This window comes from Neolamprologus brichardi, chromosome 7, assembly GCF_056152115.1.
Source record: "Neolamprologus brichardi isolate AB-2024 chromosome 7, ASM5615211v1, whole genome shotgun sequence".
In the NCBI taxonomy this organism is placed as follows: Eukaryota; Metazoa; Chordata; class Actinopteri; order Cichliformes; family Cichlidae; genus Neolamprologus; species Neolamprologus brichardi.
In genome coordinates this window covers 53,186,809-53,214,079 of record NC_142110.1, presented here as the reverse complement: position 1 = coordinate 53,214,079, position 27,271 = coordinate 53,186,809, and the positions used below count along the sequence as shown (strand labels likewise).

General features: G+C 41.7%; 1 protein-coding gene across 2 annotated transcripts in view; it reads left to right on the top strand.

Annotated features, from left to right (window-relative positions):
* The window catches only part of col5a1 (procollagen, type V, alpha 1), a 75,103-nt gene that overhangs the window by 12,477 nt on the left and 35,355 nt on the right, over positions 1–27,271 (top strand). For both annotated transcript variants that reach the window (XM_087843836.1, XM_087843835.1), the window contains exons 2-9: positions 2,950–3,117; positions 8,794–9,007; positions 9,351–9,513; positions 21,202–21,333; positions 23,406–23,513; positions 23,626–24,006; positions 25,135–25,773; positions 25,875–25,931. In XM_087843836.1, coding sequence (XP_087699962.1) covers positions 2,950–3,117; positions 8,794–9,007; positions 9,351–9,513; positions 21,202–21,333; positions 23,406–23,513; positions 23,626–24,006; positions 25,135–25,773; positions 25,875–25,931 — 1,862 coding nt within the window. The remainder of the gene's footprint in view (positions 1–2,949; positions 3,118–8,793; positions 9,008–9,350; positions 9,514–21,201; positions 21,334–23,405; positions 23,514–23,625; positions 24,007–25,134; positions 25,774–25,874; positions 25,932–27,271) is intronic.

The following is a 27,271-nucleotide window of genomic DNA, read 5'->3' as shown; positions in this document are numbered from 1 at the left end:
AGGGAGGTTGTGGCTTGCTGGTTGAAACAGTCTGAGAATCAAAGACACCACAGTACGTCACCACCTGAGCATTACTATTGGATTGCAACACTGTGTACTGACTTTAATCTGACCACACTACTAAACTGCATCATTTAGACAGTGGTCACTGTGTCAGCTGTGAGATAGTTATTTCCATCCCTTGTATGGACCGCCTCTGTGCAGTTATCAATTGATCTGTCTCCCAGTGAGCGCTGTTAGATGTTGGCAGGTTAAAGGGAATGACTGTTGGGGCAAAGAAGTCTGCTGGGGAACTTTTGGGGTTGTTTTAAGAAAGAGCAAAAACAGAGATATTTGCATTTTGTGGTCCCTCTCAAAAATTGTAGCAAATAACATAAAAATGTTTCTGTGATTCTATGCTTAATGCATCAGCCTTATAAATAATCTTCCTGTGTGGTTAATAATGGATTAGAGAGGCTTCAGATGGATATTTTGATGAATAGATTGTGCTAGCTAATACCATTTAAAAAGTGTGAAGATACAGGGTAAGTTGTTTTTTTCGACCAAACATTTCTCACATTGTCAATTGAGGAATGACACAGATATTGAAAGCAAATGCATACTTTAAATGAGTTAAAGTATTCTAAACTTTTTCAACTCTGGAGGGTGACCAATGTATCAGCAGGCTGATATTATCTAATTGCCAGTCTGCTGGTATCTGTTTTTATAACAGTTGCTAAATGAAAAATGAAAATGAAATCAAGAGATAGGAGAAACACCCTTCAACCATGTTATGAGTGTTAGCGTTGCATAGTTTGTCCACCAGAGGGCACTGCACCCTCCCTGTTTGTATCGCAAAACTGCCACAAACACAACAAGCAGCTAACCTGAACAGAGTTGAGTAACACAAAGGGTAAATCAATATCTACACTTAATGAATTTTATGGAAATCTGTTCACGTGTTTGAAAAAATAAAATCAGTGGATATTTTGAAACATATTGGCCTTAAAAATCAGTCTATATGATGATAGGTGGACCAAGTTTTCACAGGCTTTGTTCGCCTTGTGCCGCGTGACTCCTTCGGTAGGAATAGGCTCTTCTGACCTTTTGTTCATGAAGCAATAATGATGCAATAATGATGTGGAACACGAATGCGGATTAGTAATCTATCAATGAGGAAATTTGTACAAGAAGCACATTTCCATTAGTGTGATATATCATTACTCTGCTGCTGAGCTCTGAAAGTAAGCCTCATTAGGTGAACCTCTGTCATCATAACTGAATGATAGACATTTTCTGGCTGCTGCGTGAGCTGCCGCTTCATTGTGAGCTGATGACAGATGAAGCTCTTTGTGTTTAGACCCTTCACCCGCACAGAGGCTCTGTCATCCTGTGGGTTTGGACTGACAGGAATATAAGAGTAGTTATCTTTTTGACATACTCACAGGCTTGACTTGTTGGGGTTTTAAACAGATGGGTGCAGTGGGTGTAAAAGAGCTGCTATCATAAATCCCTTAACCACTTTTGCCTAATATGACCCCAGCACAACAACACAGTGTAACTCGGACACGACTCGAATCTTACAATTTTCTTGCCTTTACAAAGTAATATCTGAACTGGAAACAGATGCTTCAGCCTTTTTGCTTTGTGTTGATTGCCAACCTGATGTTTTAGTAAAACAAGCAAACAAATAAAAACAGTATGATTTTTCTTTTACTAATTGTAGCCTTAGACATCAGTAGTCCTCTTTAGCTAGTTCTTTGTATAAGATAATGTCGGCAACATGCAATCAAACCTTCGAGGATGAGGAGGAAGTTTTTCTTTTACAAAGCCTGCACAGCTGCAGAGGAACACGTGCATCCAAAGTACTCTTAACTGAAAACCTCTGTTTAGGACGCCCCCCCTCCCCTGCCTTTTTTTTCTTTTTAATTGATCTGCTCTGAACGTGAGTCATGTGTAATGACATCCAGCTGGAGGTTGCTGCAGGGCAATGGAGAATGCACTCAAAGACTATTTAGAGATGCCTGTTCACCTTTCTTAGCAGCTCTTTCACTCTTAGATGGATGGGACCATTGAACATTTTTTTAAACAGTGTGTGTGGTCTTTGTAGACCAAAAAAGACACAGCCTTACCTGTGAGTGGGTGTGTTTTTAATCTTGTCTAGTGGGTTGGCCCTTGGTATTCACATAACAATATAAAAATGCTTTCTTTTTTTCTTTCCTAACTCTACTGCCATAAACCCCCTCTGTTGTCCTTTTTTTAGATTGTCCTTTCAAAAATGAGGACAGCCCTTGATCCTCAGTCATTATGTGACCGTCCCTATAGTCGTGACCCTGTGTGCTATTGTCCAGAACCTTTCTTGGGCAATGCTTGGTACTAATGTGTGTCATTGGGTAGCTTGCTATCTGTGCATCTGGCTGCAGGAACAGCTGTTTGTCCTGGGTGGTTTTGGCATGTGACAGTGCGGTCCAGGGTCAAACCTCGTGTCACATTGTTCTGACCTAGTGTACTTCTGCGGTGGCCTGGTTACAGCTTGGACGACCGGCTTGAGAGTGTGCTAATTGCATGGTTGTGGTCTAAGGGAGGCAGCGGTAGATTTAACATAGCAGGGAAAGAGATGGAAGGATGGGTTTTGGTGCAGCTGAAACCAGTGATCATGGGTGATCTATAAATGGGCATGTCTCTGTTTAGCGCCTAAATGGATAACAGAAATCTTCACTGAACCACAACAGTGGAGTCTCCTGCTGAGTAACTAGTGCTTCTAAGTCAGCAAAGGACAGAAAATAGATTGAATGCGCCATAATTAAGGCTTGCTTAATATGCAGAAGTTTGGAGTTGCACAAACTCTGCAGTGGCATTGTTTTAGCAATGCGCTGGCCTTCATAGAGACTAGCCAAATGCTCCGAAGTTAAGTTTGTTGAATATGAATCTAATGTCCTTTTTGTGTGTTTCTCTCTCTCTTCTCTGCAGTGGAACCAGCAGACCTCTTGAAGATTTTAGATTTTCACAGTTTACCCGAAGGTGTTACGAAAACAACGGGATTGTGCTCACATAGAAGGTCATCACAAGGACCCGATGTGGCTTACAGAGTATCCAAAGATGCCCAGCTCAGTGCCCCCACCAAACAGCTGTACCCAGGTGAGTATATGAGTCAAGGGACTTTTCATGCTGCACATGTTCAACTAAGAAGTAATTTAAGAACTTGCAATGAAGAATTTCTCCTCTTTCAAACATGAAACACATAACATTATAATAACGCCAAATCACATCAGCAATCACCTCAAGGTGCTCTATATCATAACGCAAACACCCTACAATTATAGAGAGAAAACCCCTAGAATCAGACAACCCCCTATGAGCAAACACTCGGTGACAGTGAGAAGGAAAAACTCATTTTTAGCAGAAAGAAACCTTTTTCTGCTTAAAGACATTTTCCCAGGTTTTAAAGTTAAAGTCTTGCCATCTGTTTGGCTTTTGTGACATTTAATCCTACTTCACATTAAACTCCAAATATAATGTTTTAACTTGGCTGGATAGCATTTTGCATTTGCTCCCGTCTAGCCTGTTCCTTTATCCCCCTCCAGGTTCGCAGCTTTGTCCGTTAGCATAAGCTGATCATTTATCTCGACTCTACCTTTAACTTGTAGGTTTTAAAATGTCTGTGCCTGCTGTTTAATCTTTAAGTCCCCTGCAAACATGTTGACATCTTGCTAATGCATGTCCAAGTGCATCTGTATTTTTTACTGAAACAAATTGCCTACCACGTGTGGACACTTTTAGCAAATGTCGGTAAAAGAGCAATAATGAAAGTGCACATCAGATGCATTGCCCTGTAATATTTAATGTCGCAGCAGGAGGAGCTGGGTGATGAAAAAGCAGCGAAAATATGGTTGGTGGATGGGAGGGAAGCCTGGGGTTCCACTTTTCTGTGTTCTATCATGCTGACGTGGCTTTGAGTTACTGCTATATACTGTGCTGCAGTGCTTCTTTCCTTTCTCCCCTCCCTCTCCAGCGCTCTTTCCTTGCTCTTCTCCCTCCTTCTCTCATTTTTTCCCTCAAGCGTCATCGCTTCTCCCTCTATCATTTCTCCTAGACTGCTTCTGCCTCGCAGTGTTTTCTTCCTTTGTCTTTGCTGTATATTTATTTATTTTTTTCCATAAAACATAAATTAAGAAAACCCACAGTTTCATGACCCAGACAACCAATTTCTGAAAATGATTGTGATTGTGGCCTTTCCTTTGGCTTACGGATATAAAAAGCCGGTGAGGTCTAGATATAGCAACAAGAGAGAAATAATATCCCTTCCTGTGCGCTAAGCTTCCACAAAGTTTAGATTGGATGGCAGCTCCATTCGTGGTCTTCTAAGATGCTACATTGGCCTTGGTGGATCTTTGATCCGTGGCATAACTCTTCCTAGGGGCTTAATGTAGAGCTTCAAGGCTCCTGTGGGCTGCATGCCCTTACATGCCCTCCAATCAAACAAATACTGTTCACTTTGATGCTTTATGACAGCATGTCCCCATATGAGTCTCTGTTTAGACACACATGCTGTAATTACACACATGCTACGCTGGATCATCCAAAATAATAGTCTATATAAAACAAACCAACTGGAGGAATTCACAACAGGCACCGCACAGTCTTAAGGTGCAAACAGACTAACTAGCTGTCTTTGGCTCGAAGGCTTTAAAATTCACTCGCAGTGTTTGTGATGTGGCCCTCTCTTGCCTTTATGGTACAAGAACATAGAGCTAATATCTTCCAGAAGGCAGTTGAGGTCATTTTATCCAGTTCTTTTTCCCCTCTTTAACTAAGTTTGCTACTTTAGTCTGGAGGTACAGTTTGAGTTATGACTTCAGTCTGGTACAGTTTGCTTTAATTATTGAAACGGTACAAAAAAAGTCACATATAGAAAATAAAGGCATACAAATACACTTGTTTTGCTTTACAATAATGGTATTGAAACAAAAGCACAGTAGCACTGACTAAGATCACACCGCCTTGTGACCCCGTAGCCACAGACAGCTTTTGATGATGTGTTGGAAAAGAGCAAGTGCAGACATGCACTCATTAGGCAAACATGTGGAAGAGATGATTCATTTGAAACTTCTGAGGCACTCTGAACAGAAGAGACCTTTCTTACCTTTATTAAGTGAAGGAGCTGGGAAGAAACTGGGCAATAAAACTGCCTCTCTCTTAAACTACAACCCATCAAGGACAAATAAGCATCTGAGAATTCATTGCAATGAAAATTGCAGTAAATCCCAATCTGGGCATTTTAATTTTGTCCATTTGGAACATTTTTTTTCTTTACCTTCTGCGTATGTTGTGCGCCATCATAAACAATAGCCATCAAACACCAAAGGAAGAAAGACTCAGCAAATCCTACGTTCTCTGAATGGGGTTAGCTGTTACTTAGTCTGCAAACCTGTGGTCACAACTGCTGTAGCTAGACGGCACCGACCACAGCAGATGGGCAGGGGCTTCTGCTACAGCTTAACTCACTAGCTGTAAAAGCAATCATGGTTCTGTTGTGTGCCAGCATCCCTCAAGAGTGATATGTTGCATTCAGTGCCACATGCTACATATATAGTGGCATTTAATTTCAAGCAAAACTAGGTTGTAATCGTGTTTACTACTATTTATTTGGAAGATTTTGTAGAATTCATGGATGGACAATTAATTCTCCATGAGAAACAGGGAGTCTGCTGTGGAGAGCTGCACAAATAAGCCTATAAAGAGTTTATAGAATAACTCCAAGCTCATTGGTGTGGCCGTCCACAACAGTCATAGGGCCCATGTGGGCCCTTGGGAAAATTGCCTATCTCAGACTTAGACGTACAACATGATCTTTGAGGGCAAGTTTAATGACTCCAGAGTAAGACAGTAATAACATGTCATATCACAGCTAAAATGTTTCTTTTATTATTAGTGTTTTCTTAAGTTGTACAGTGGGAGCTGTTTACATTAGAGCCACTTACTGTTATGTTAAGTCACTTCACTGTTTCTTTATATTGCTAGGTGCACTCCTTTGCAAACAGACAGCTTTGCAAGGCAGTTGTTGTCTCTGCAGCAATATGCAGTCCCACAGGAATGCAGCTTGTCTCATACAGAAGAAGAGAGTTGGACACAGTGATGACTGAATGACCAATTACAGGACACAAAGCTTTCTACCCCATTACCTGCCTGTATGCACTCTAACAGATGGCAGACATCATCAGAGAAAGTGCCGCCATAACCGGGTCCCATGCTGACGTTTTGTGCATTCTCTGAGGCTCTGTAAGTTTTGTTGAGGAAGAATACTCAGGTGTACACGTCACATACCTGTAGCATGATATCACAGGACAAGACATTTCCTCTGCCCTTTCCAACGTGACGAATAAAAGATAGCTACATTAAATTCTTCAGCAAAATCTGGAGTAAAATGGTAAATGGTAAATGGCCTGTATTTATAAAGCGCCTTACTAGTCCCTAAGGACCCCAAAGCGCTTTACATATCCAGTCATCCACCCATTCACACACACATTCCACCCTGGGGCGCACTGACAGAGGCGAGGCTGCCGGACACTGGCGCCACCGGGCCCTCTGACCACCACCAGTAGGCAACAGGTGAAGTGTCTTGCCCAAGGACACAACGACGAGACTGTCCAAGCCGGGGCTCGAACCAGCAACCTTCCGATTACAAGGCGAACTCCCAACTCTTGAGCCACAAAATGCTGGATTTAGTCTTGCTAGCTGGAGGCGTCTTTGAGTTTCCCGTTCCCAGACCTTTTTTGGCCTCACCCCTTAGCTGACCCTTCACTTCTGAACAAACAGCCTTCACCAAACCACTGCTGAATCACTGCCTGAGTGTCTGACGTGGCTATTGTGCAAGACAGATGCAGCACTAAATTTCCTTAATTGTGTTTCTTTCTTCTGGTATTTCCCACTTGCATTGTTTATATCATAGTGCTTTAATTCCATGTTCACTATGCAACCAGCCAAAGATTTGTGGATCTGCCTTCCTTACAAAACGCTAACATCTCAGGAGCTTTTTTTTGAAGAGCTGCCTTCCTGTTGCTTGTCTGTGTTCTGTCTCTCCTTTTTCTCTGCTTTACACCGTCCCGCTGAAGCATCTGTCAATTAAAGCAATGTTTTTCATATGATGCCAAGCAGAATTCCTGAGGGAGCTCACTGCCAAGGCATGTGCTCTCCGCATGATGCGATCTGATGCCTAGCGTTTAATGAAGGAATGATAGAAAAAGGCAGGAAGACAAGACAGGAAGGCAAACAGACACCCAGATGCTGACAAGGCTGAAGGCCGATGAAAAGAAAGAAGAAAGCGAACGGGTGGCGGTAGCAAAATTCAGAATCGGTTGAATACCAAGTAGAAATGACATAAGTATACGAGTATTTGCTGAAACAAATATTCTGAGCTAAGGTGGCGGTGTGGATCTGAAGGACACTACAAGGCAGACTGCTTCGTCCTTAAATAAGCTATTCATTTTCGTGTTTGCTGTGTGCTCATGTGACCACCAGAGGTCGCCTGTGTAAACAGCGACTTCTTAAAACCCATGAAAACTGCTTTGCAGTTAAAGGTAAAAAATTCTCTTCTCTTCTCTTCTCTTCTCTTCTCTTCTCTTCTCTTCTCTTCTCTTCTCTTCTCTAACCCAACCAGCATTCCTACTGAGGTCCTTTTTTTTATCTCCACATTGTCTGTTTAGTTTAGCGGTGTCTTCATATTCTGAATATGGTGGCTGGGTAAGGGGCTTTACCAGCGTAGCCACTGTAGCCACAAACCCTGCCTTTCTTTTCCAGTTGTCTGGAAATCTCGGCTCCACACATGCTAAAGACTGGAGATTACTACTGGAATTCAAGTGGTTTCTTTGCTTATGTTCAGTATAATCCAGATAACAGTGGTGGCTTTAATAATAATAATAATAATAATACTCTGGTTGCCTCCTGTTCTGAAAGGTCATCTGTGTTCCCAAATGTAGTCAGACCTCTGCATTAGCACTATCTGGGAAGCAACAGTCTGCACAGACAGTTGGCAAGCCTCTTCCTTTTTGGAGGTCCTAAAAACACCCCACTACAGGAATTTGTCTGGCAGATGTTTTCCACACTGAAGCAAAATGGAGGAACTTGTGAGGCTTCTCAAAGGAGCCGAGCAGACGGAGGCCAACACATCCTCTTTATATATTTTTCTGTGTTTAAATACCACTATACTGCTGGTATTTCCATTTCCAGGCAATGTGTCTTTCATTATTTCTGCTGTAAAAATGTGTTGCTCCTCTCCAGCCCTTCATTGGTGTCTCGGCGTCTGCTAGACCCATCAGCTGTGGCAGAGGAGAGAAGCGGAGAGGAGAAGTTTGAAGGATAGTTTGACAAAGTCTCTGGGGATCACGTGCTTTTGTCATTAATGCTTTTCACTCTGCGCTGCGCTGGAATCGATCCACTTTTTTTCCTCCCGCTAACTTTCGTTTTACCGGTCAACCCGTTCAGATGAATCCTATCCGGTTATATTTTGGGCACTCAAAAATTTCTGGTGTTTCCGTTTGGTGTGCAAAACCAAATCTTTGATTCCACCAATTTAAATGATATTTGTTCGTTTTTGTTCGATTTCCATTAGAAGCATCAGTAAAAAATAACCACGCTCCCTTTAGACATCAAAGAACGCAGTCAGTCTCCTAAAATAACACAACGACTACAACCTTGCAAAAGCAAACCTCATACTTCATTCCTCTTACGATGATGAATGGTTACGGCTGCTTATAAGTCTCCAAAAAAAAAAAAAAGTTTTTCTCTTTCTATCCAACCCACCATTTGTCCTGCCAGGTGATGTCTTCCCTGAGGACTTTTCCATCATGGCCACAGTGAAGCCTAAGAAGGGCAGCCAGTCCTTCCTGTTGTCTCTGTACAATGAACAGGGCATCCAGCAGCTTGGTCTAGAAGTGGGCCGCTCTCCAGTCTTCCTGTATGAGGACCACACAGGCAGACCCAGCCCTGAGGACTACCCCCTCTTCAGAGGAGTCAACCTAGCCGACGGAAAGTAAGTGCAGTCTTTCACCTCACTTGTACAAAACGCTTAAAAAGAGTGTCAGGCTCTACTTTTAAAACAATTTTAAATCATTCTATTAGAGTGGACCCTCACGATGATGGTAGGCTTTGTCAGCAGTTTTGTTTCATTTTAGAAGTTTGGAAGCAACTTTTTGTCACTCTCAACCTTAAGTGTCATTGACTGCGTAACCTCTCTACGCTCACTAACAACTAGGATTTGAGATTGTATTTCACTTTGGAAGACAGAGATGGATAGATTCGAATTCAAATGGACAAACACAAAAAGAGGCCTGTAATCCAGTAAGTGTGTGAATTGACTGTACCTCCCATTCCAGGTGGCATCGAGTGGCCATCAGCGTGCACAAGCAGACCATCACCCTCATTCTGGACTGTAAAAAGAAGACCACACAGAAGTTACTCCGAAGTCCCCAACCAGTCATTGATACCAAAGGAATTATAGTGTTTGGAACAAGAATACTTGATGAAGAAGTCTTTGAGGTAGGCGTTAAACTCTAACTTTTAATCCAAGCTTTGTATATAGTATAATTTGGCAAATTTGATGGGTCATTTGGGACTGTTTGCTTCATGGACTGCTGGCTTGCCATTTATTGCAGGTTCAAATTAGCTTCAGCTTTTGCTGTTTTCATGTTGAAAGGCTGTATGAAAATGAAAACAAAAACAAAACAGTGCCTTTAAACAGAAGATTTAGGCCCATTTCTATATAATCAGACTCGTCCTTTTTAATTACAGCACAGACACATGTGGCTGTGGTGCCAATGGTGGTCATCCCCAGTCCCCAATTCTTTTGAAATACTGCACGAAATTGGGGACTGCGGGAGAGGCCGCATCCTCTATAGAGATATTTGGCTTGCCCTAGTCCACCAGCATCTGATCCTTCTGCCACCCACTCTTTCACACGCACACAATCGTAAATCAGACTTAATTTAAGGTACCACATATCCCACGTCGTCCGCAAAAGAACTTTGTTTCCTGCAGTTCCCTTCTGCTGCCAGCTGTGCTGCATTTGCTTGCTGCTCAGTTTATCCTCTTTTGCTGTTTTAAAGTGTTGCCTTATTGTAGCTAAATCTATAATCAAGCTGTTATAGTTCTCTTTGCGGCTTCATGTCTGCATTCTTTGCTTAAAAGGGCTATGACACTTCGCTTTACAGAGGTTTTTCCACAGGCAGCTACTTGTTTCAGTTATTAGAATAAGAGCTTTATTCCTTCCACCCTTTCTCTTCCGTTTATGCTTAATAAAGACAAAAGATGTATGATAATCTGACTGGTGAGAAGAAGCTTTTGTGCTTTATAATACCTGCAAGTCCCTGATATGGCTCAAAAAGTGTTTGTGCACTATGAATTCATTTGGACAGTTCCTGTAAGAGAGCTTTTGTTGGGTTCCTGTAACAAGTTTTTGTCTGAATATGTGTGTCTCTTAAACCTGACCCCTGTGCTTGTGAGGAACACAGACACACACACAGACACACCAAAATATTCCGAGAGGCACAAGGAATAGTGTTGTCTTTGTCCCTTTGGAGTTGTGCTTGTTTAAAAGAGGGGATTAGTCTGCGAGGCCAAAGCCCTCAATAATAATTAGTAACAGAGGCTGACTGATGTGACTGATCCTTAGCCAGCTGACCTTTAACCTTACTGTTACTCAGCCATATGAGATGAAGAGAAAGAAATATGACATCACTTCCCTAGCCACTGTGGCTAAAGTTTGAGTTGAAAGCCATGGACAAAATTATAGCCTTGTGAACAAAATCAAGTTTGTAAGTAAGAGACTTATCTGCAAAATGAACTCTACATATGAAGCTTTTTATCCAGTGTTGTGGGGAAAATGTGGTTCATAAGGGAAAAAGGGAAGGATGCCAATTTTACTGGAGCACAAATAAAGATATCGTGTCATCTGTTTATATGTCTGCATTCTGTGTTACAGCCATTATTTCCCCTCTTCAGCCTATTAGCTCACAGCTGCCAAAAAGATGACGGCATTTATCCGTTTGTAACTCTGCTCTACTTCTATTATTTGCCCCTAGCATACAAATCAGGAGATCGGGGTGATAGTGAAACAATTAAATCTTAGCCAGCTATTATAGCGGCGGTAACAGTTCAGTAGTTACCGTGGGAACGGACAGATATTTTGTGGGAGATGTTTAAAGCCCCCCCTGCTGTGCGTCTGCCAGTTAGGAGACAGGACAGGCTCCAGTGCTGCAGAAAATGGAAAATATGCCACATAGTTTCCAAATTATGCTCAGGTTGCACTCCTTTTCCTCCCATTACTCTCTTTGTAGTTTAGTCTGATCCCGTGTTGACTTTTGCCAGAGCTGGTTACCCCCAAGAGCTGGTAAGTGTGAAAACACAAAATAACATATGTGATTTCACTGTCGGACCTTTTACATTAGAGTCTGGGGATTTCCAGGTCAATTTCTTCAGAAAACTGCAAACCTTTATTTTTTATTTTTTGCACGATACTCAAAAAGAAAACATAATTGCTGGTAATTACTGATTTATAAGAGATTTTAAAAATGACATACTTAATGGGTCCTAAAGGGAAAGTACAACCCCGAATCACATTTACATATTTTCCTTCTTGCCTGTATTGCCTCTTAATCCATTTCACTTGTTTTGGAGAGAAAAACATGAAGTGAAAAGATTAGGATTTATCACACTGTTAAATCAGAGTGATTGGTGATTGGTGCTATACTTCTTTTTTTAGTGGAGCCTTTCCTTTGCATACAGTAGTAAGAAGAAAAGCAGTACTTATATGCTTAGGTGGTTTGTGGTTTGGTTTCTGACAAGGTTTTTGTGGTCACAAAGAAACTGTCTGTCCTCTTGCACCACTCTATTTTAGTTGCTTGGTTAAGGGTGCTGTGTTTGCGCTTGTGCCAATAAAAAGTGTGAAGGGAATTAAAAAGATTTTTAGGTGTGCAAGTAAGCAAACTTTTTTTGGAACCAGGTACAGTAATCTGTGCTGTTGCAAACTAATTGTAATCTTTTGTTTTTTCTTTTTATCTCTATGATTGTTGTTTGAATGCTATCAATTGCCATTATTCAGTATAAGCTGCTTTATATTATAGGTTAAAGACCCTACAATATTAATGGGAAAACCCTAACAATCACATGACCCTCCTATGAGCAAGCACTTGGCAACAGTGAGAAGGAAAAACTCTCTTTTAACAGGAAGAAACCTCCTGGAGAACCAGGCTCAGGGAGGGCTGGCCATGTGTCGTGGTACAGTCTTTCACTGGCAAACACATCCAGCCAACAAAAATGAGGAGAAGTGATAACTAAGATCTTGGCAAAAGCAAAGTTGCATTGACTGCCAGTTAATGAAAAAAATCATTTTGTGGTTTAAATCTGCTTAAGAGTGCTTTCCACTAGTGATGGGATTTCCGGCTCTTTTTAGAGATCCGGCTCTTTCGGCTCGGCTCACTAAAAAGAGCCGGCTCTTTCGGCTCCGAACCGGCTCTTCAGGTTGTTTTGTTGCTTTAATTATTTAATCATTAACAATAATATAAAATTATGCAGAAAAGGAATTACTAATGTTAAAAAAAGTGGTTTTATTTATATATGTTTATATATGGCCCCTAGAGACAAAGCACGTACAAACTCTAAAGCATATACAAACTCCAAAAAGCACGTACTGTCACGGCTGGCGGGGTGAGCCGTGTGGTGTGGAGGAAAAGGAGGACCCAAAATGCAGGCAGCCGACTGATGATATGAGTGAGGGTTTATTTACAGGTGACAGTGGCAGAACAGACAACGAAGCATGAGAAAACAACTGAAGAAACCTAAACTGGGAGAACTAAATGACAAACCTGAGAGCATACAAAAGAGGTGTGGGGCAGAGAGACGCAGAGACAGGAACAGAACACCATAGAACGCAGACGAGCCGACAACGAACACAGACCGACACCCACTAAATATACACACACACGAGGTAATCAGGTAATCACACACAGGAGGGAAGAACAGCTGAACCCAATACACATGAGGACCGGAGGAGACAAGCTGAACACAATGACAACAGACACAGACCTTCAGAACAAAACAGGAAATCTAGAACCCGAACCGGACACAAGGGGGGACGACACAGAATAACTAGAACAGAGGAAAATAATCACAAAACACAAAACGCTGGGTCAACGACCCAGCACCATGACACGTACAAACTCCAAAACACATTTCTAGCGTTTACTGAACTTCCAAAACAGAGCTACCCAGATCACTTAAATTACACAATTGAAAGCATGTGTGTATTGTTTGTGTATTTATAGACAAGCACTCATATTTATTCAAATAATTAAAAAAAAAAAGTTCATTTACCTGTTACTACCACACACCAAATCTGGTTGTTGATACTTCCTGGCTTGTGTAGCCACTAGGAAACAAAAGCTCAACACTGCGCCCTAGCATCCTGGAGCACTTCTGTTATCTTTTGTAGGTGCTTCTGAGTTTTTATGTGTTTTGGAGTTTTTACGCGTTTTGGAGTTTGTACATGCTTTGTCTCTAAGGGCCACCATAAATATACTTTATTTATTCACTCCACATAAAATGTAATAAATAAATCATATAATACAAAAAACAACTATTTACATTTTAAATTTTTAACTATTTAAATTTTCAGCTTTTTCCTTTTAAACAAATTTAATGTGAAACAACACAAAACACTGCAAACCACAACACAATTAAATATAAATTAAAATATTCAAACAAAAAGAAGATGCACATTCTCTGTCATATGGGCCTGCATGATTTCTGAATCCTTTATCATCTGCAACTGAAAATAGTGGATGATTACTATACCTTGTTGTCCCTCGCTCTCTTTCTCTCTGGCTCTGTTCCTGTGCTACTGCGAGTGTAACTAACGCCCCTCCCCCCTCTGCCCAGCGCAAAGTACAGGTCGCGCATGCGGAGTTTAGCGGAAAAAAGGGCGAGAGAGAGGGTGAGAGAAAGAAAAAAAAAACCCTCTAAGAGCCATTTCGTTCGCGAACGACCCATCACTACTTTCCACAGCTATTGTCTTCTCATTAGGATTAACAGTTCTTTGATTCAATGAACAAACTCCCTGAAACAGCAAATGAGAGTGTAGCCTGTGTAGCATTTAGCTTGGTTGACATAGCTAGCTAACATGAGGTCTTTTAGAAACTGGTTTACTCTCATACCCTTACATTCTCTTCCTCATATTTGTTAATTTCGATTAAACCTTCACTTATTTTCTGTTATATGTTTAGCTCTGGAAAATATTCATACAACAGTTAAACCAAGGCCCACTTTTATGTTTGGGAATGCAACCTGGAATGCTGACCCCTGCTGGTCTTACAAAATCTACACAAAAGTGGTAAACTGGTCATTCTAAGAGAATAAGCGTGTCATCAACCAACATTAGATTAAGCTGTTTTGAAAACTATCAAATTAATATTAACATAACAAAAATGCAATATAAAGAGTAGCTAAATCACATTAAAGGGTACTTCTCTGACAGATATACCTGTGGGTGCAGATTAGATAGTATTGTTTCTCTTTTTGGATGTATTTCTAGTGTCTCTTTATCTCTGCATGAAAGACTCCAGATTCTAAATGTACCCCTGATTTCCTTGTTCAATGTTGTTTCAAACTGAGTTTGCCAAGAACAATCAGAGATAATTTAATACCCATCCCTTAGTTGTAAGTAGCATTCAGTGAAATGGCAGCCTGTGGTTGGTCTGAGATAACCTAAGTGGGACAGATGAACCACTTGGCCCCACTCAGAGGTAATCCACAGGGGAAAGCGGTTGAATTGAAGCAGCTGAGGTGGAGATGTGCAAACACAGCACTTCTTGTCTGGCCAAAAGCACAGACAGCAGCTTCAATGAATATGGACAATGATATGGTCGAGTCTTTATCACAGAAAGATATATTTGGCCTGTTCAACAGTTATAGGGGAAGACATCAGAGGGAAGTTTTGAGTGTAAAGAAAACAAAATAATGTTCTGAAATGAGAAGGGCTGGGGGAGAGGGGGGAGGTCAGAACAGGAGGTGTGGGTATGGAGCCAAAAATGTTGGGTCATTCGCTGGAAAGAATGAGGAGTTCTCTCCCCAGCTGATGTCAGTCTTGGAACAGGAGCCGCACCACATGACATCATCCAGAGGTTTCCTTGGTATCCGCTGATAGGCTGTCCCAAGAGCGAATGGGAGGGTGAGTGATAAGTTTGGTAGGATAGGTAACAAAACAGAAGATGATTACGCTTTACATATACAGAAATAAAGGATTAATGATGAAATGAATAGGGAGGGTTAAAAGTAATAGGGTAAGACTAAGGGAGCAGGGGAATGGGTCTGGAAGCCTTCAGTCGGAGTGGAAAGAAGCAAGTTGCGGGGCCCCTGTAGAACAGATAGAGCCAGGAAAAACTAATAAAAAAATGCAACACATGAGCTTGATGCTCATAATGAGCTTTAATATTGTCATGGCCTGATGGGTTTTTACACATCCTGTTTTCCCATCTTCACCTCAGGACTTTCCTTCATTTTTTCCCACCAACATCTTTTTTGTTCACATGTTTCAGTCATCTAGGTAAAGACAGAATGAGTGATATTTGCAGCAGACTTTCCAATCTCCCAACACACTTTGAACCCTTTGTCACTCAGTTTTTATCAGTCGGTTTGAGTGACTTTGCCAGACCTTGGCTTGGCTCCTGTGTTATTATTTTTTTCTCAGTTAATAGTTTCAGTAGCTTTAGTAAAAGCATTTCAGTCTGTGGCTCTACTGTTAAAAACGTGCGTGACTGCAGATTTCCACTGGGTGTCAGAAAGCAGTAGCAGTTTGTTTAGTTTTTCTAATGCGTGGATAATGGCCTCTCTTCTTTTGCCCCATTAGAGGAGGCCAAGAAATTTGATGCCCTGCTTGGGTCTCCATGACTGCTTTGTATAAAAAAAATTATAAGTGGAAATTTAGGTTCTTCCACAAAGAAAAGAAAGGGGGAAAAGGAGATCCGGCTTCAAGTGGACAATAAAAGTTGTACGCATAGTAATTAAACAAAGCATTACAAAAGTGTGTCTCTCATTTACACTGCTCATATATTATACAGGACTTCCTAATTTACCAATGTTATAGAAACTTAAAAAAAAGTAGCCCCAATCTTGTGTGTGTGTGTGTGTGTGCATTTCCCCCCCTACTAAATATAATTCACTAGTGTAGTGTGTGCTGGGTCATTTTTTCTGTTAGGTTGACTGTAACACAGTCAGAATTGAATGCAGTTTCGCCCCGGGCTGTCTTTGCTCTACAGAACTCCAAATGAGGGATGAGGGATTGTACGACGTGTTTCACCATGTGATCCAGGGACCAGTGTTTCTGGATAGATGATCTCAAATGATCTCAAGGTCTCAAATAACCCTGAATTGCAATGTAGGGAGCCCTCAAATTCCCTGTTCAGAAGTGTGATCATGCAAACTGCAGTGAAATGCAATGCAATGCACGTATCCCAGCCCCTAAATATATGATAAAGTTTAATCAGCACTTGAAAAAAGTTCCAGCAGAAAGCTTTAGCTAACAAAGAACTCAGTGTATGATGCTGAAAGTCCTTAGTGATAGTTTAATTCACCCAATCACACAAGTACTTATATACTTAACATTACACTGTGATGGCAACTGTGGATTGAACCACCAACCTTCTAATTAGTAGACAACTGTACTCCTTAAGCCACAGCTGTCTTTGCCAAGTACATTTAACTGCATTTAACCATACTGTGGAAAAGGGTTGTGGTTAGTGATATAACTTTAAACCCCAAGTATATGGACCTGGATCCTAGTAGCCACTTGCTCCACATACTTGTGTCTTCACGTGCTTCTTTGCATTATCTTGTCCAAGGTATACACCCTGCTTCACTGAAAAAGCACACTACTCTGTACATTCTAGGCCAGACATCACTAGCCTTGGGATAGATGGAATTTCCACGGATAATTAAGATTTTCCTTAACTCATGTCAAAAGTTGATATTTCACTCCCTTTTTTTCTCTGTGTTATTCCTTTACTGTGTCAGCAAACCGTGAAGTGTGCCCTCAGCACTTTTTAATGTAGATTTCAGCAAATGCCCAAGCCAAACGCCCTCCTAGGTGAGTGAAGCGGTTTCAGCTATCCCAAAAGAACAGGAAATGGGAATATGCCTTCCTGCAGTCCATAGAGATGTGGGATTAAAGTCTTATGTGCAGTGAGTGTCGCAAGGACTGGGAAACTAAGGGTTAGAGTGGCATGGGACATCCAGAGGGAATCAAAAAACTGGGCAGTGACAATGAGGTGGGGGAATGGTTACTGTAGGGGGCTGTGTTGTGGATAAGTGGGGCCGGCAGACAGACATGTTGCTGTTGGCAGCAGCACTGAGGACTGAGATTGGACTAGAGTCTGGAGGGGAAAGTGGATGAAAATTCAATTGATGTCTGACGATGGTTTACATTTATGCATTTTGCTTTAGTTTTCTGCACGTGTGTGTGTCTACACATATACTTCTATACCTACATGTGCGTGGTTATGTGACTTTCTATGCATGTGTCCTTTCTGATTTATTTCCCCAGCGCAGCGAGCTGACCTCTGCAGCTTGTTGTTTGGTTTTTGTGGTCAGGTTGGACAATACCCAGACGCTGGGGCTGCATGTGAGTGCGCTGGTGTGGGCTGGCAGTGACACCAACGCTTGGCTCGGAGCTCGGGGGTGACTGTGTAAATATGTTGGGAAAGTAGCGCTCCTTAAACTGCAGCAAGACCTCCAAGAGTTACATTCTGCTCTTTGGGGGCCACCTACTCATTTTCCTATGCTGACATCTGATCGTAAAAATGATGAAAACTCACCTAGAGTTTTTCTTCTTTTGACTGCTGCCTTTGTCTCCTGTGAGGTTTAGAAGGTAAAAAGAACCATTATCAGATGTCCCCGTGGATATGTGAACATAATGAGCGTTGGTTTGTGCTGTGTATTTCGTGGTACGCTGCTCTAAGCTCGAGAAGGTGCAGATTTCATGGGACACAGTGCCTGCCCCTCCACCAGCAGGGCGGGGGGAGTTGCCTTAGGACCTTCCTCTAATCAAAATGCACTTCATTATGCGATGCGATTTTGAAATGTCACCAATATTGCTTTTCGTCCTATCCATCGCATTTTGTAATTTAGAAGACGGAACACAATGAACTTGGTCCACCCTGCATGATTGTGGGTCAGATACAAATGGAGACAGATGTTTGGCATTGTGCTCACCAGAGCACTCTCCTGCCCCCATCTGGAGATAAGCGGAAAAATCTAGCAGTGTTGTGTTTCGGGAAAAAAGAAAAAAAGAAAATGGGGTGAGCTGGGGAATAAAAGCTTAAAAGACTGTGTGATATTTTATTTAGGAAAACGCTGAAAAGATGAATTTTTCAGTGGCATTGATCTGTACGGATTTGCTCCCATTCCACATTCTTGCCGCGAGCTGTGGCCTTGCGCTCTGCGGGCTTAACATGTTATGTGCGTGCAGGTGTCTTTCAGCATGACTCGTGTCCAAGTGAGGCTGGCTGTTGCTCACAGCCACAGGCGATGGCTTTAACACCAGAGCTCGACATCAGGCGAGCTCTGGCGAGGCGCAGAGTCGTATTTCATCGGAGTCTGGGGAGATGCTGACAACTGCAGCCCTGTTATTGTCTGAGAACTCTGCCTTAAGCACTGCTCTGATGTGCCACATGATGCTCCAGAGTGAAAAATATCACTGTCCCTCCTCGAACAGGAGAGCTGATTGCATGTGTTCTATGGTTTCACCCAGCGTTTGGGTGTTATGCTATAATACCAGGGTTTTTTGGTTGTTTTTTTTTAACCCTTTGTCTCGGATCTCAATCACCTCATTTCTCGGGGTCACATATCGGCTCCTTGTGATGTGACTCGTGAGGTGAAGAATGATCTATAATTTCCTGTTAACCAATCAGCCTTATTACACGCTGAATGTCTGACTCTGCAGTTGCACTGCCATTTCCCCTCATCAAAATTATGGTGACACAGCCCAACCCATTTGCACTAATGGAGTAAATTCCTCATGCTCTAATGGGTTGCTGGACTAAGCTGGGCATTCAGGGCCAGAATTCAAAATGAGAAATTTAAGCATCAGCATATGTCTGCGGTATAGTATAGGGAACATTTAACTCCTCCCCTCTAACTGTAAAATAGTAGCTTATGTAACATTTGGCTTCAGAATCCGTGGAGTGACTTGTGGTGAAAAGAGGCTCAAAGACAGGAAATCAGAACCAGCTTTAGTGGTTGCCATGCCGCCTCGAGACTTCGACAGTAGTTTTACTGTGAAGGTGTGCAGCTTTCAATGTCGCTGTAGAAAACAAAACACACAAGAAAGTGGTGGACTTACTATTATCATATGCCTGGCAATTGGGGCTAAAAGTTAAAGGAGATCTTATATAGATATGCAACTCATAAAACAGCTGAAGTCACAGTGAGAGCCTCATTATAAACTCTAGTGGAGGTTGATGGATGTCAGCCTTTTTTTACTTCTATCCCCAGCAGGGCCTGTGCAACAGTATACTTTTCTACCTAGGCAAGCACACACCTCTTTCTTTTTTCTTTCTGTGTACATGTCACAGATCATTAAGCGCCTTCTGCCACGGTGCTCTACGTGCTGCGAGGATGTGCTAATTAAAGCTTTGGTGTATGATTAATAGTCTCGTCTTGGAATACTTAGGTTCATGCAATACCACTTGTGGCCATAATGTACCCTGACATTCCTTTGGCTGCTGTGGGAGATGGAGGGGGGAAAAAAAGAAAACAGAGAAGTGCAAGAATGGCATGTGAATAGGAAAGCGGTGCAATGCTCCAAACGGAGGGGGCTATTTTGCTGTAGAGTGGGTTTATTTCTTATTGAGTGTGACCTCATTTCAAACACTGAATTCCCATCGTCCCCTGTCAGCGCAGCTGCGGCACACTGCTCCGCTAAAATAAGAGGGGGCATTGCGCTGCAGTGATACCAAGTCTACCCTCCTGTAGATTGTGGCTTCAGAGGTGGCCATTTGAAAGCTTCAAAGTCCATAGCTGGGAGTGCTGTGTAATGGCTCCTCTAGTCCTTCTGTTTTGGAGGAAGAGACTGATTTCCCTGCATCCACTATAAAGTCCAGCTATAACATAAACCAAGGATGGAGCAGGAAACAGCTTCTAGTGAAGTGTTTTGCAAGGGTTATTAAAGGATCTGAGGCAAGGGGTACTGAGTGGTATGTTCAAGCAAAGCAGTGGGATTGGTGCACTTCATTGAACTCTCACTGGTTAGACCACAAATGCAATCCATTTATGCATGTCAGTAAAGAAAGCTCATTTCAGCTGGAAAGACATGTTGAGGGTTTTTTCTTTTTTAACTTTTGGCAATTGAATATAATTAAAAACACTTCATCCTCCGTGGCGGTCCGTTCCCATAGCTGCGTCGCTTCACGATCCTCTTGCCTCCTGGAAATATATTTGTTTCAGCTACGCTGACATCGTGTTTGATTGATGTGGAATGACATCACTGAATTTGGAATTGTGATCAGGACATGTTTGCATAAATGCAATACAAGGTTTCGGTGCCATGTGAGTTCTTTTCAGAAACATGTGGGAAACACACCCAGCTCCCTATGTAGCCTGGGGATCCTTCTGAGCCTTTCTCTCCCTTGTTCTCTCTCAGTAATTTTCTAGCAGCCTTCTCTGTTCTGTCTCTTTTTTGACTTCTCTCTGTCTTAAATCTCTCTTCCTCTTCTTCTGTTCCACAACTGCATGTCCACTCAGTGTATACATAGATATACACAGAGCTCTTATCTCTTCTGATCTAGTCCTAGCTGCAGGTCTGCTCATGCACATGCCTTACACAATCAGTTTGAAGGTAAAATCACTTACGATGCACGCAGACTGAGGTCAGGCTTACATGTTGTGCTCCAAACGTTTGATCTTGTTTGTTGTGTTGCTGTAACTCTGTTCGCCTGACACTCTGATTAACTCTGATGCAAAATGGCATTCTTGGACCCTTGACAACGTTCTTCATCATTTAGTCACCCTGAGATTCCCCTGGCTTGACCTAGTTTCTTGACTGCCTGTTCTGCAGCAATGTCACATTTGCAGATGTAGATGCTTTCCCTTTTTCACCTCACAGGTCACACAGTGTCAGGCATTGCTTCTGTCATTTTCATTTGTTTACTTATTAGCATACATGTATGTTTGGGTTTCTAGGGAGACATCCAGCAGCTAATGATTGTAGCAGACCATCGTGCTGCCTATGACTACTGTGAGCACTACAGCCCTGATTGTGAAGTGCCATCCCCTGACCAGCCACAGAACCAGGACCCCGGCACAGACAACGCTGTGAGTAACATTACTTTTCTGCTTTTCAAATCATCTCTGGCTCCATGTTTTATTCTGGCACTCCTCTAAATTATTTTTTTGTGATTCACTGGAAGATACAGACTGAATTCAAATCAGTAAAAGTATAAAAAAAAAAAGCCTGGTTAAACAAAAAGGTATTTAGGTGGTTTTTAAAGTGTACACAGAATCGGCTTCCCAGTCTTCAGTCTCATACGCAGAACAACCAGCAGATTCTGATCCTGTGATCCAAGCCTATGAGCAGCAGTGTGCTTTGTAAGCAGCTGGGATAAACAGTGTGTTTAGAGCTCAGTATGTGAAAATGAGAATTTTAAAACAAATTCTAAAACCTACTGGAAGCCAGTGTAAAGAATATAAAATGGGAGCGATGCTAGCTCGATTGTGGGAACCCGTTAATAATCTGGCCGCAGCATTCTTTATTGCTTGAAGACGTGAAAGAGATCATTTATCTAAGCCAGTAAGCAAAGCATTACAATAATCTAAGGACGATGAAAAAAATGCCTGAATAATTTTCTCCAGTTCCAAAAGAGACCATAAGTTGCAATTTAGAAATGTTCCTTAAATGAGAATAGCAGGAACAAGACATGAATTTTACATGTGAGTTGAAACCTAGAGAGGATTCAAATATTACACCAAGGTTTGTAGCACTGACTGATATGAACAAAATGAAGTACGAGCCTGACTGATTTGAGAATATAAATCACAAGGAGATATAATCATGTCTTAGTCTTGTTGACATTTAAAATAAGGTAATTATTAAAGAGCCAATCAATAACCTTAGTTAAACCATGGACTAAGGTGAGCAGCCTGCGCAGCTGGTGAGGCTTAAAAGACATTAATAGGTGAGCGTCATCGTCATAGAAAAAGCTTGAATGGTGCTTGAATTGTGATAGCAAAAGAAAGGATGTAGAAAAAAAAATTGTAATGTACCCGGTACTGAACCTTGTGGAACCCCACAGCTTAAAGAAGCAGTGTTAGAAGAGAAAATGCTCGTCCATGAGAAAGAAAGAAATGTAATGCAGAGCCAGAGATAACAATGATGTGGTTTTTGTAATTTTGCCTCTGGACAATCCCACAATGTATTTTAAAGCCAGTAATCAAAATGTGTGAAAGTCTAGAACTGCTGGATGTCAACAAACGCTGTGTTTCCCATGAAGATGTTAGTGTACAAAAAGCTATGCATCTAATTATACATAAATGACAAAAAAAAAATCACAAGTTTCTTCCAAGTTTTTTTTTTACTTGTTAACCAGTGCATAAGTGTAAGTGCAGCTTTGTAGGCTACTGCTTACTAGAAGCAGTTTTTGTAGATTCTTTACATACAGAATGAAACTACACATTATAGAATCCAACAAAAGAACCACTTAGTATTTTCTTGCTGGTCTTACTTATGGAAATGATTTCCCTTAAACCATAATTGTCTCTAATACTCAAATCAGATCTTTGTTGGATCCTGTGCTGAAAAGAGCCTCTTGGCATTGTGTAAGAGACCTGCAATGTGCCAGAGGAAAAGTGCTGACTGGGAAGAACCAAGTTATCAGTCTATGCATTTACTTAATCGTGTTTAGGAATGATGATGTAGTGCCTGCCTAAGCTTGCATTCATGCACTGTGTCATTTTCCCCACTGAATACCAATATACTCAGTGTGTGCTAATTAACGGGATGTCAAAGAAGTGTTACAGGATGAACAGGAAGCTCTTCCTTTTGACTTTTTGATTTGCCCAGGGCCCTGTTTGTTACACAAAATCTTGCCCCTCTGTTTTCCTTTTTTCTAAAGATAGGTGCTGGAGTCATTAGGAAAACTATGTAAGAGCAATGTGTCATTCAGTCATAGCAGTTTACAACAGGGAGATACAGTGTGAGCTTTCCACAAGGAGGAGGAACTCCTGTGTGCTTCTGATCGATGGTCGACCGGTTGTACAAACATCAGCCAGCCAGAGGCAATAGCGCAGTGCAACATATTTAAAAATCGTGTTGCTAATAATTGATTGCCAATCTTTCTCTCTCAGTCATACACTCTCTTAATGCTGGTGGAATGTTTTTTTCCCTTTAGAAGAAAGAGGAGGACAGCTACTATTATGAATACCCTTACTACGATGATTTGGAAAAGCCTTATGACTCAACTCTTGATTCTGAGACAACTGAGACAACCACAAAAGAGGTACCATTTCATGTTTGCTCTAAATGCCCGCATCTTATACATAACTGTATTGTTTCTATGTTACTACAGTAAAGCATCCAATGCCAACGTCCCCCTCCAAATATCTTTACAGGAGACAGAAGGGGACAGTCTGATCACAGGGGGTGAGATTTCGAAAGGCAGTTCTACTGGCACCGACTGGACCTCCATCTCCACCGGCTCATCCTCTCGCTCATCCAGCAGCTCTTCAAGTACTGCCACTGGAGGAGGAGAAGATGATTACGCATTGGGGGTCACGTACGGCACCTATGAGGGCTATGACGACTACTATGACTCCACGTCTGCACCTGGTGGCGTTGATACCTCTCGAAGTGTCACCATCACCGGCATCGGCACTGGGGGCGAGCTGGACCTGGGAGCAGGGGGAAGGGTTGATTTGGATGCCGGGACTGGAACGAAGGTCATCACCGCTGGTGAAAGGACTACAGTCACAATCTCCAGCAACAAAACATCAGTAGGTGGACATTAATCATGGGAGTTAATTGTTGTCAGTATTACTGTACACCTTTATGAATGGTATTGTACTTTGTATATATTCATTTTATTTTCTTTGTTCTTTTAAACAAACTTTAAGAAGTTTGTAGCGCAGGCAAAATCATACAAAGGTAGGGTGACAGAATACACAAACATTATATAGGAATAGGTCATAGATAATAACTACTGATTTGTGAATAACGGGACATAAATATAAATTGGGCTTATTGTGTAATATTATATTACAGTTTATTTCTAACTAACTAGGCGGCTCATTCTCATTCAGTTGACATAAAACATTTTGGGGCGTTCTTGAAAGAAAAGCAGATGTGGAATGTAAAAATAGGGTCAGAGGTCAAATGTGACTAGATAGATAGTAAAGTCTACAATAATTAAACAAAAAAGTTAATGTAAAAGTGCACAGGTGCCTAGTAAGGGTCTGAGAAAACGTACATATGCAACAGTGATTAAAAACAAAGAAAAATAAAAATGAAGCATAGTTTGGATGCAAACTATAGTGTGATGTTTATAATCTCCATGTACCAGTATCATTTCCTACATGCTGCCAATACAAATGAAGGCAGGAGAATTTAAAGCATAGTTTTAAAGATAAAAGACGTTTCATGAAAGTTTGACCTTATTTGACCTTGATTTGAGATTCAAAGTTAAGTGATATTTATGTCATCCCCGTATGTCATTCCCTATGCCCATATGTCAGTGTAAACAATAGCAGTAAGAAACATGGTTTTAAATAGCTCTATGTAGCATTATTATCAGCATTAAATCTATTGACCTTGAAGGATAGGTCAGAGGTCAAACTTGTCATGATATTTTAAATCTCTATCCGATACTTTTATACGTTGACACACCACAATGGTAAGCCAATTATAATTAGATTGTCAAATCAATAAGTTTATCTTGAAAATGTTGGTGGATGTAGGCCCAATGTTAATGGATTGTTAACACCACCCCACTCTACACCCCTACAAAATGTGATCAGAATTCATTCAAAACTTTTCGAGCTATCATGTTTATGGATGGAATGGTATTCAAAAGGCCACATTGCCAGTTATCCTCAATTATTCTGTCCTGTTAATTGTTCCAACAGGCAGGAGCCTCCTACGATGACTACGGAGCCTACGGATATGACGAATATGACTTTGACAGGACCCACACCATTGATGGAGATGGCAGCAGCAGCAGTACAATAAACATTGGAGGTGGAGGCAGCAGAAGCAGCAGTACTCTGAACATTGGAGGTGGAGGCAGCAGCAGAAGCACTACTGTGCACGTCAGTGGTGGAGGTGGTGGTAGCAGCAGCAGCAGTACTCTGAACATTGGAGGTGGAGGCAGCAGCAGCAGCAGTACTCTGAACATTGGAGGTGGAGGCAGCAGCAGCAGCAGTACTCTGAACATTGGAGGTGGAGGCAGCAGCAGCAGCAGCAGCACTACTGTGCACGTCAGCGGTGGAGGTGGTGGTAGCAGCAGCAGCAGCAGCAGTTCCACCATCACCCTCGGGGGTGGAGGAAGTTCCGTGTCAGTGGGAGGCGGCTCAGCCAGCGCAGGCACCGGAGACCGAGGGTCCATCGCCACCGGCACTGGCCTGGGTGTGGATGCCTATGATTACACGGAAGGGTTCAATCAGGAGGACCTGAAAAACTATGACGGAGAGCTAGATGAAACCTACGATTACGGCACAGAGCTGCCTAACATAGGGCTGCCTGCTAACACTCAGGATTATGGGCAGGTGAAATTAAACAGGATACACTGCAGAATAAAAATAAATCATAAAGGTGATGAAGATAAGTGAGGGTGGGCTGACTTTGTTCTTGTGTCTGTGCTGTGTAGGGTTACGGAGCTCATGGCGAGAAAGGACAGAAGGGAGAGCCTGCTGTTATTGAGCCTGTGAGTATGACTGTTTGAACAACATGCACAAGCAGCAGACGAAGGCTCCGTTTGGGCTCATGGGGAGTACATATGTGTAATCCACATCTAAACACAAACTATCCCTTACTTCCTGAATAAGGCTCCATAAGCCACACAAGCTCACCACAGTTTTCTGTTAGCATCCTCGGACGAGGCCTTGCTCCTGGCTGTTCATTGGGGCTAAAGCATAAACATTTGTTGGAGAGCCATACGGCAATTGTTAATAAGCTCTAAACACGGTGTAGGTAGCATGTAATCACAAGGGAAGTAAAACCAGGAAGAACAATAGGAAGTATGAAAGGAATTGTTCAATTAAAAAACCTAAAACAGGCACTCATATATATATACAGGTAACACTGTGAAAATGTCTTCCTATATGGATATATATGCCACAAAAGGTTTCTAAAAGGTTTCTGTATCTAATACGGTACCAGCTGTTTTACTTCAAACAGAAGTCGTGGAGCTTCACCAGGCATACATGCCTCTGTGACTGAGTGCCTTCAGTGTTTACAGAAGGAGTTCATGTTTTTTGAGTCCACTTCCTTAATGACCTTTTGTGTATGCACACATATAAGCATGCTGGAACACACATACGCAACCTCCCAGTGTGCTTTTGTCCCTTTGCAACATGCAAAAAGCTGTGAGGTAGAAAACTAAGAAAGCTAAAAAATTACAAAAGGGCAACATGTTATAATACAGCCCTTGACTGAGGGTGTAATTCCCTTGTAACTGAGTGGACTTTCTATGTATTTTTTTTAAATAGTATGCAATAAGATTTACTTACAAATACTTAATGATAGGTACAGTAAAATAAGGAGATAACAAGTCAGATTTTTACAGGAAAGACGGTTCTGTAAATACATTTATTTGGTCAGTAAGTAATTTTAAGTAGCACAGCGTCTGGATATTTTGCAGGAATTTTGACAGAAATTATGCTACAAGTATAAGTGTGGGCTGTATTATGAAGTGCTAACTTCAATGAAAAATAAATACATGTACAGACCCAGCCCCTCAATCAGTAGCCACAATGCAGGTGACACACAGGAATAACTGCAGGGATTGAAGAAAAAAAAAAAAAACAAGTCTGAAGGAAGTGTTTAAAATAAAAATCCTCTGAAGGCAGCTTGAACTTTGGAGAGTGGGCAGAATTTTAATCTCATAAAACAAAAAGCCAAATTGCTACCACAAGAGCAAACAAGGCGGCATTTATGTAGCTGTAGAGCTGCACTGATGCATCTGTTAAGTCAGATCCTTGAGTCTTTGAGACATTGAAATGAGATGAACTGCTATTATTGCCTGTGCTGTGTTACTGATCAGGC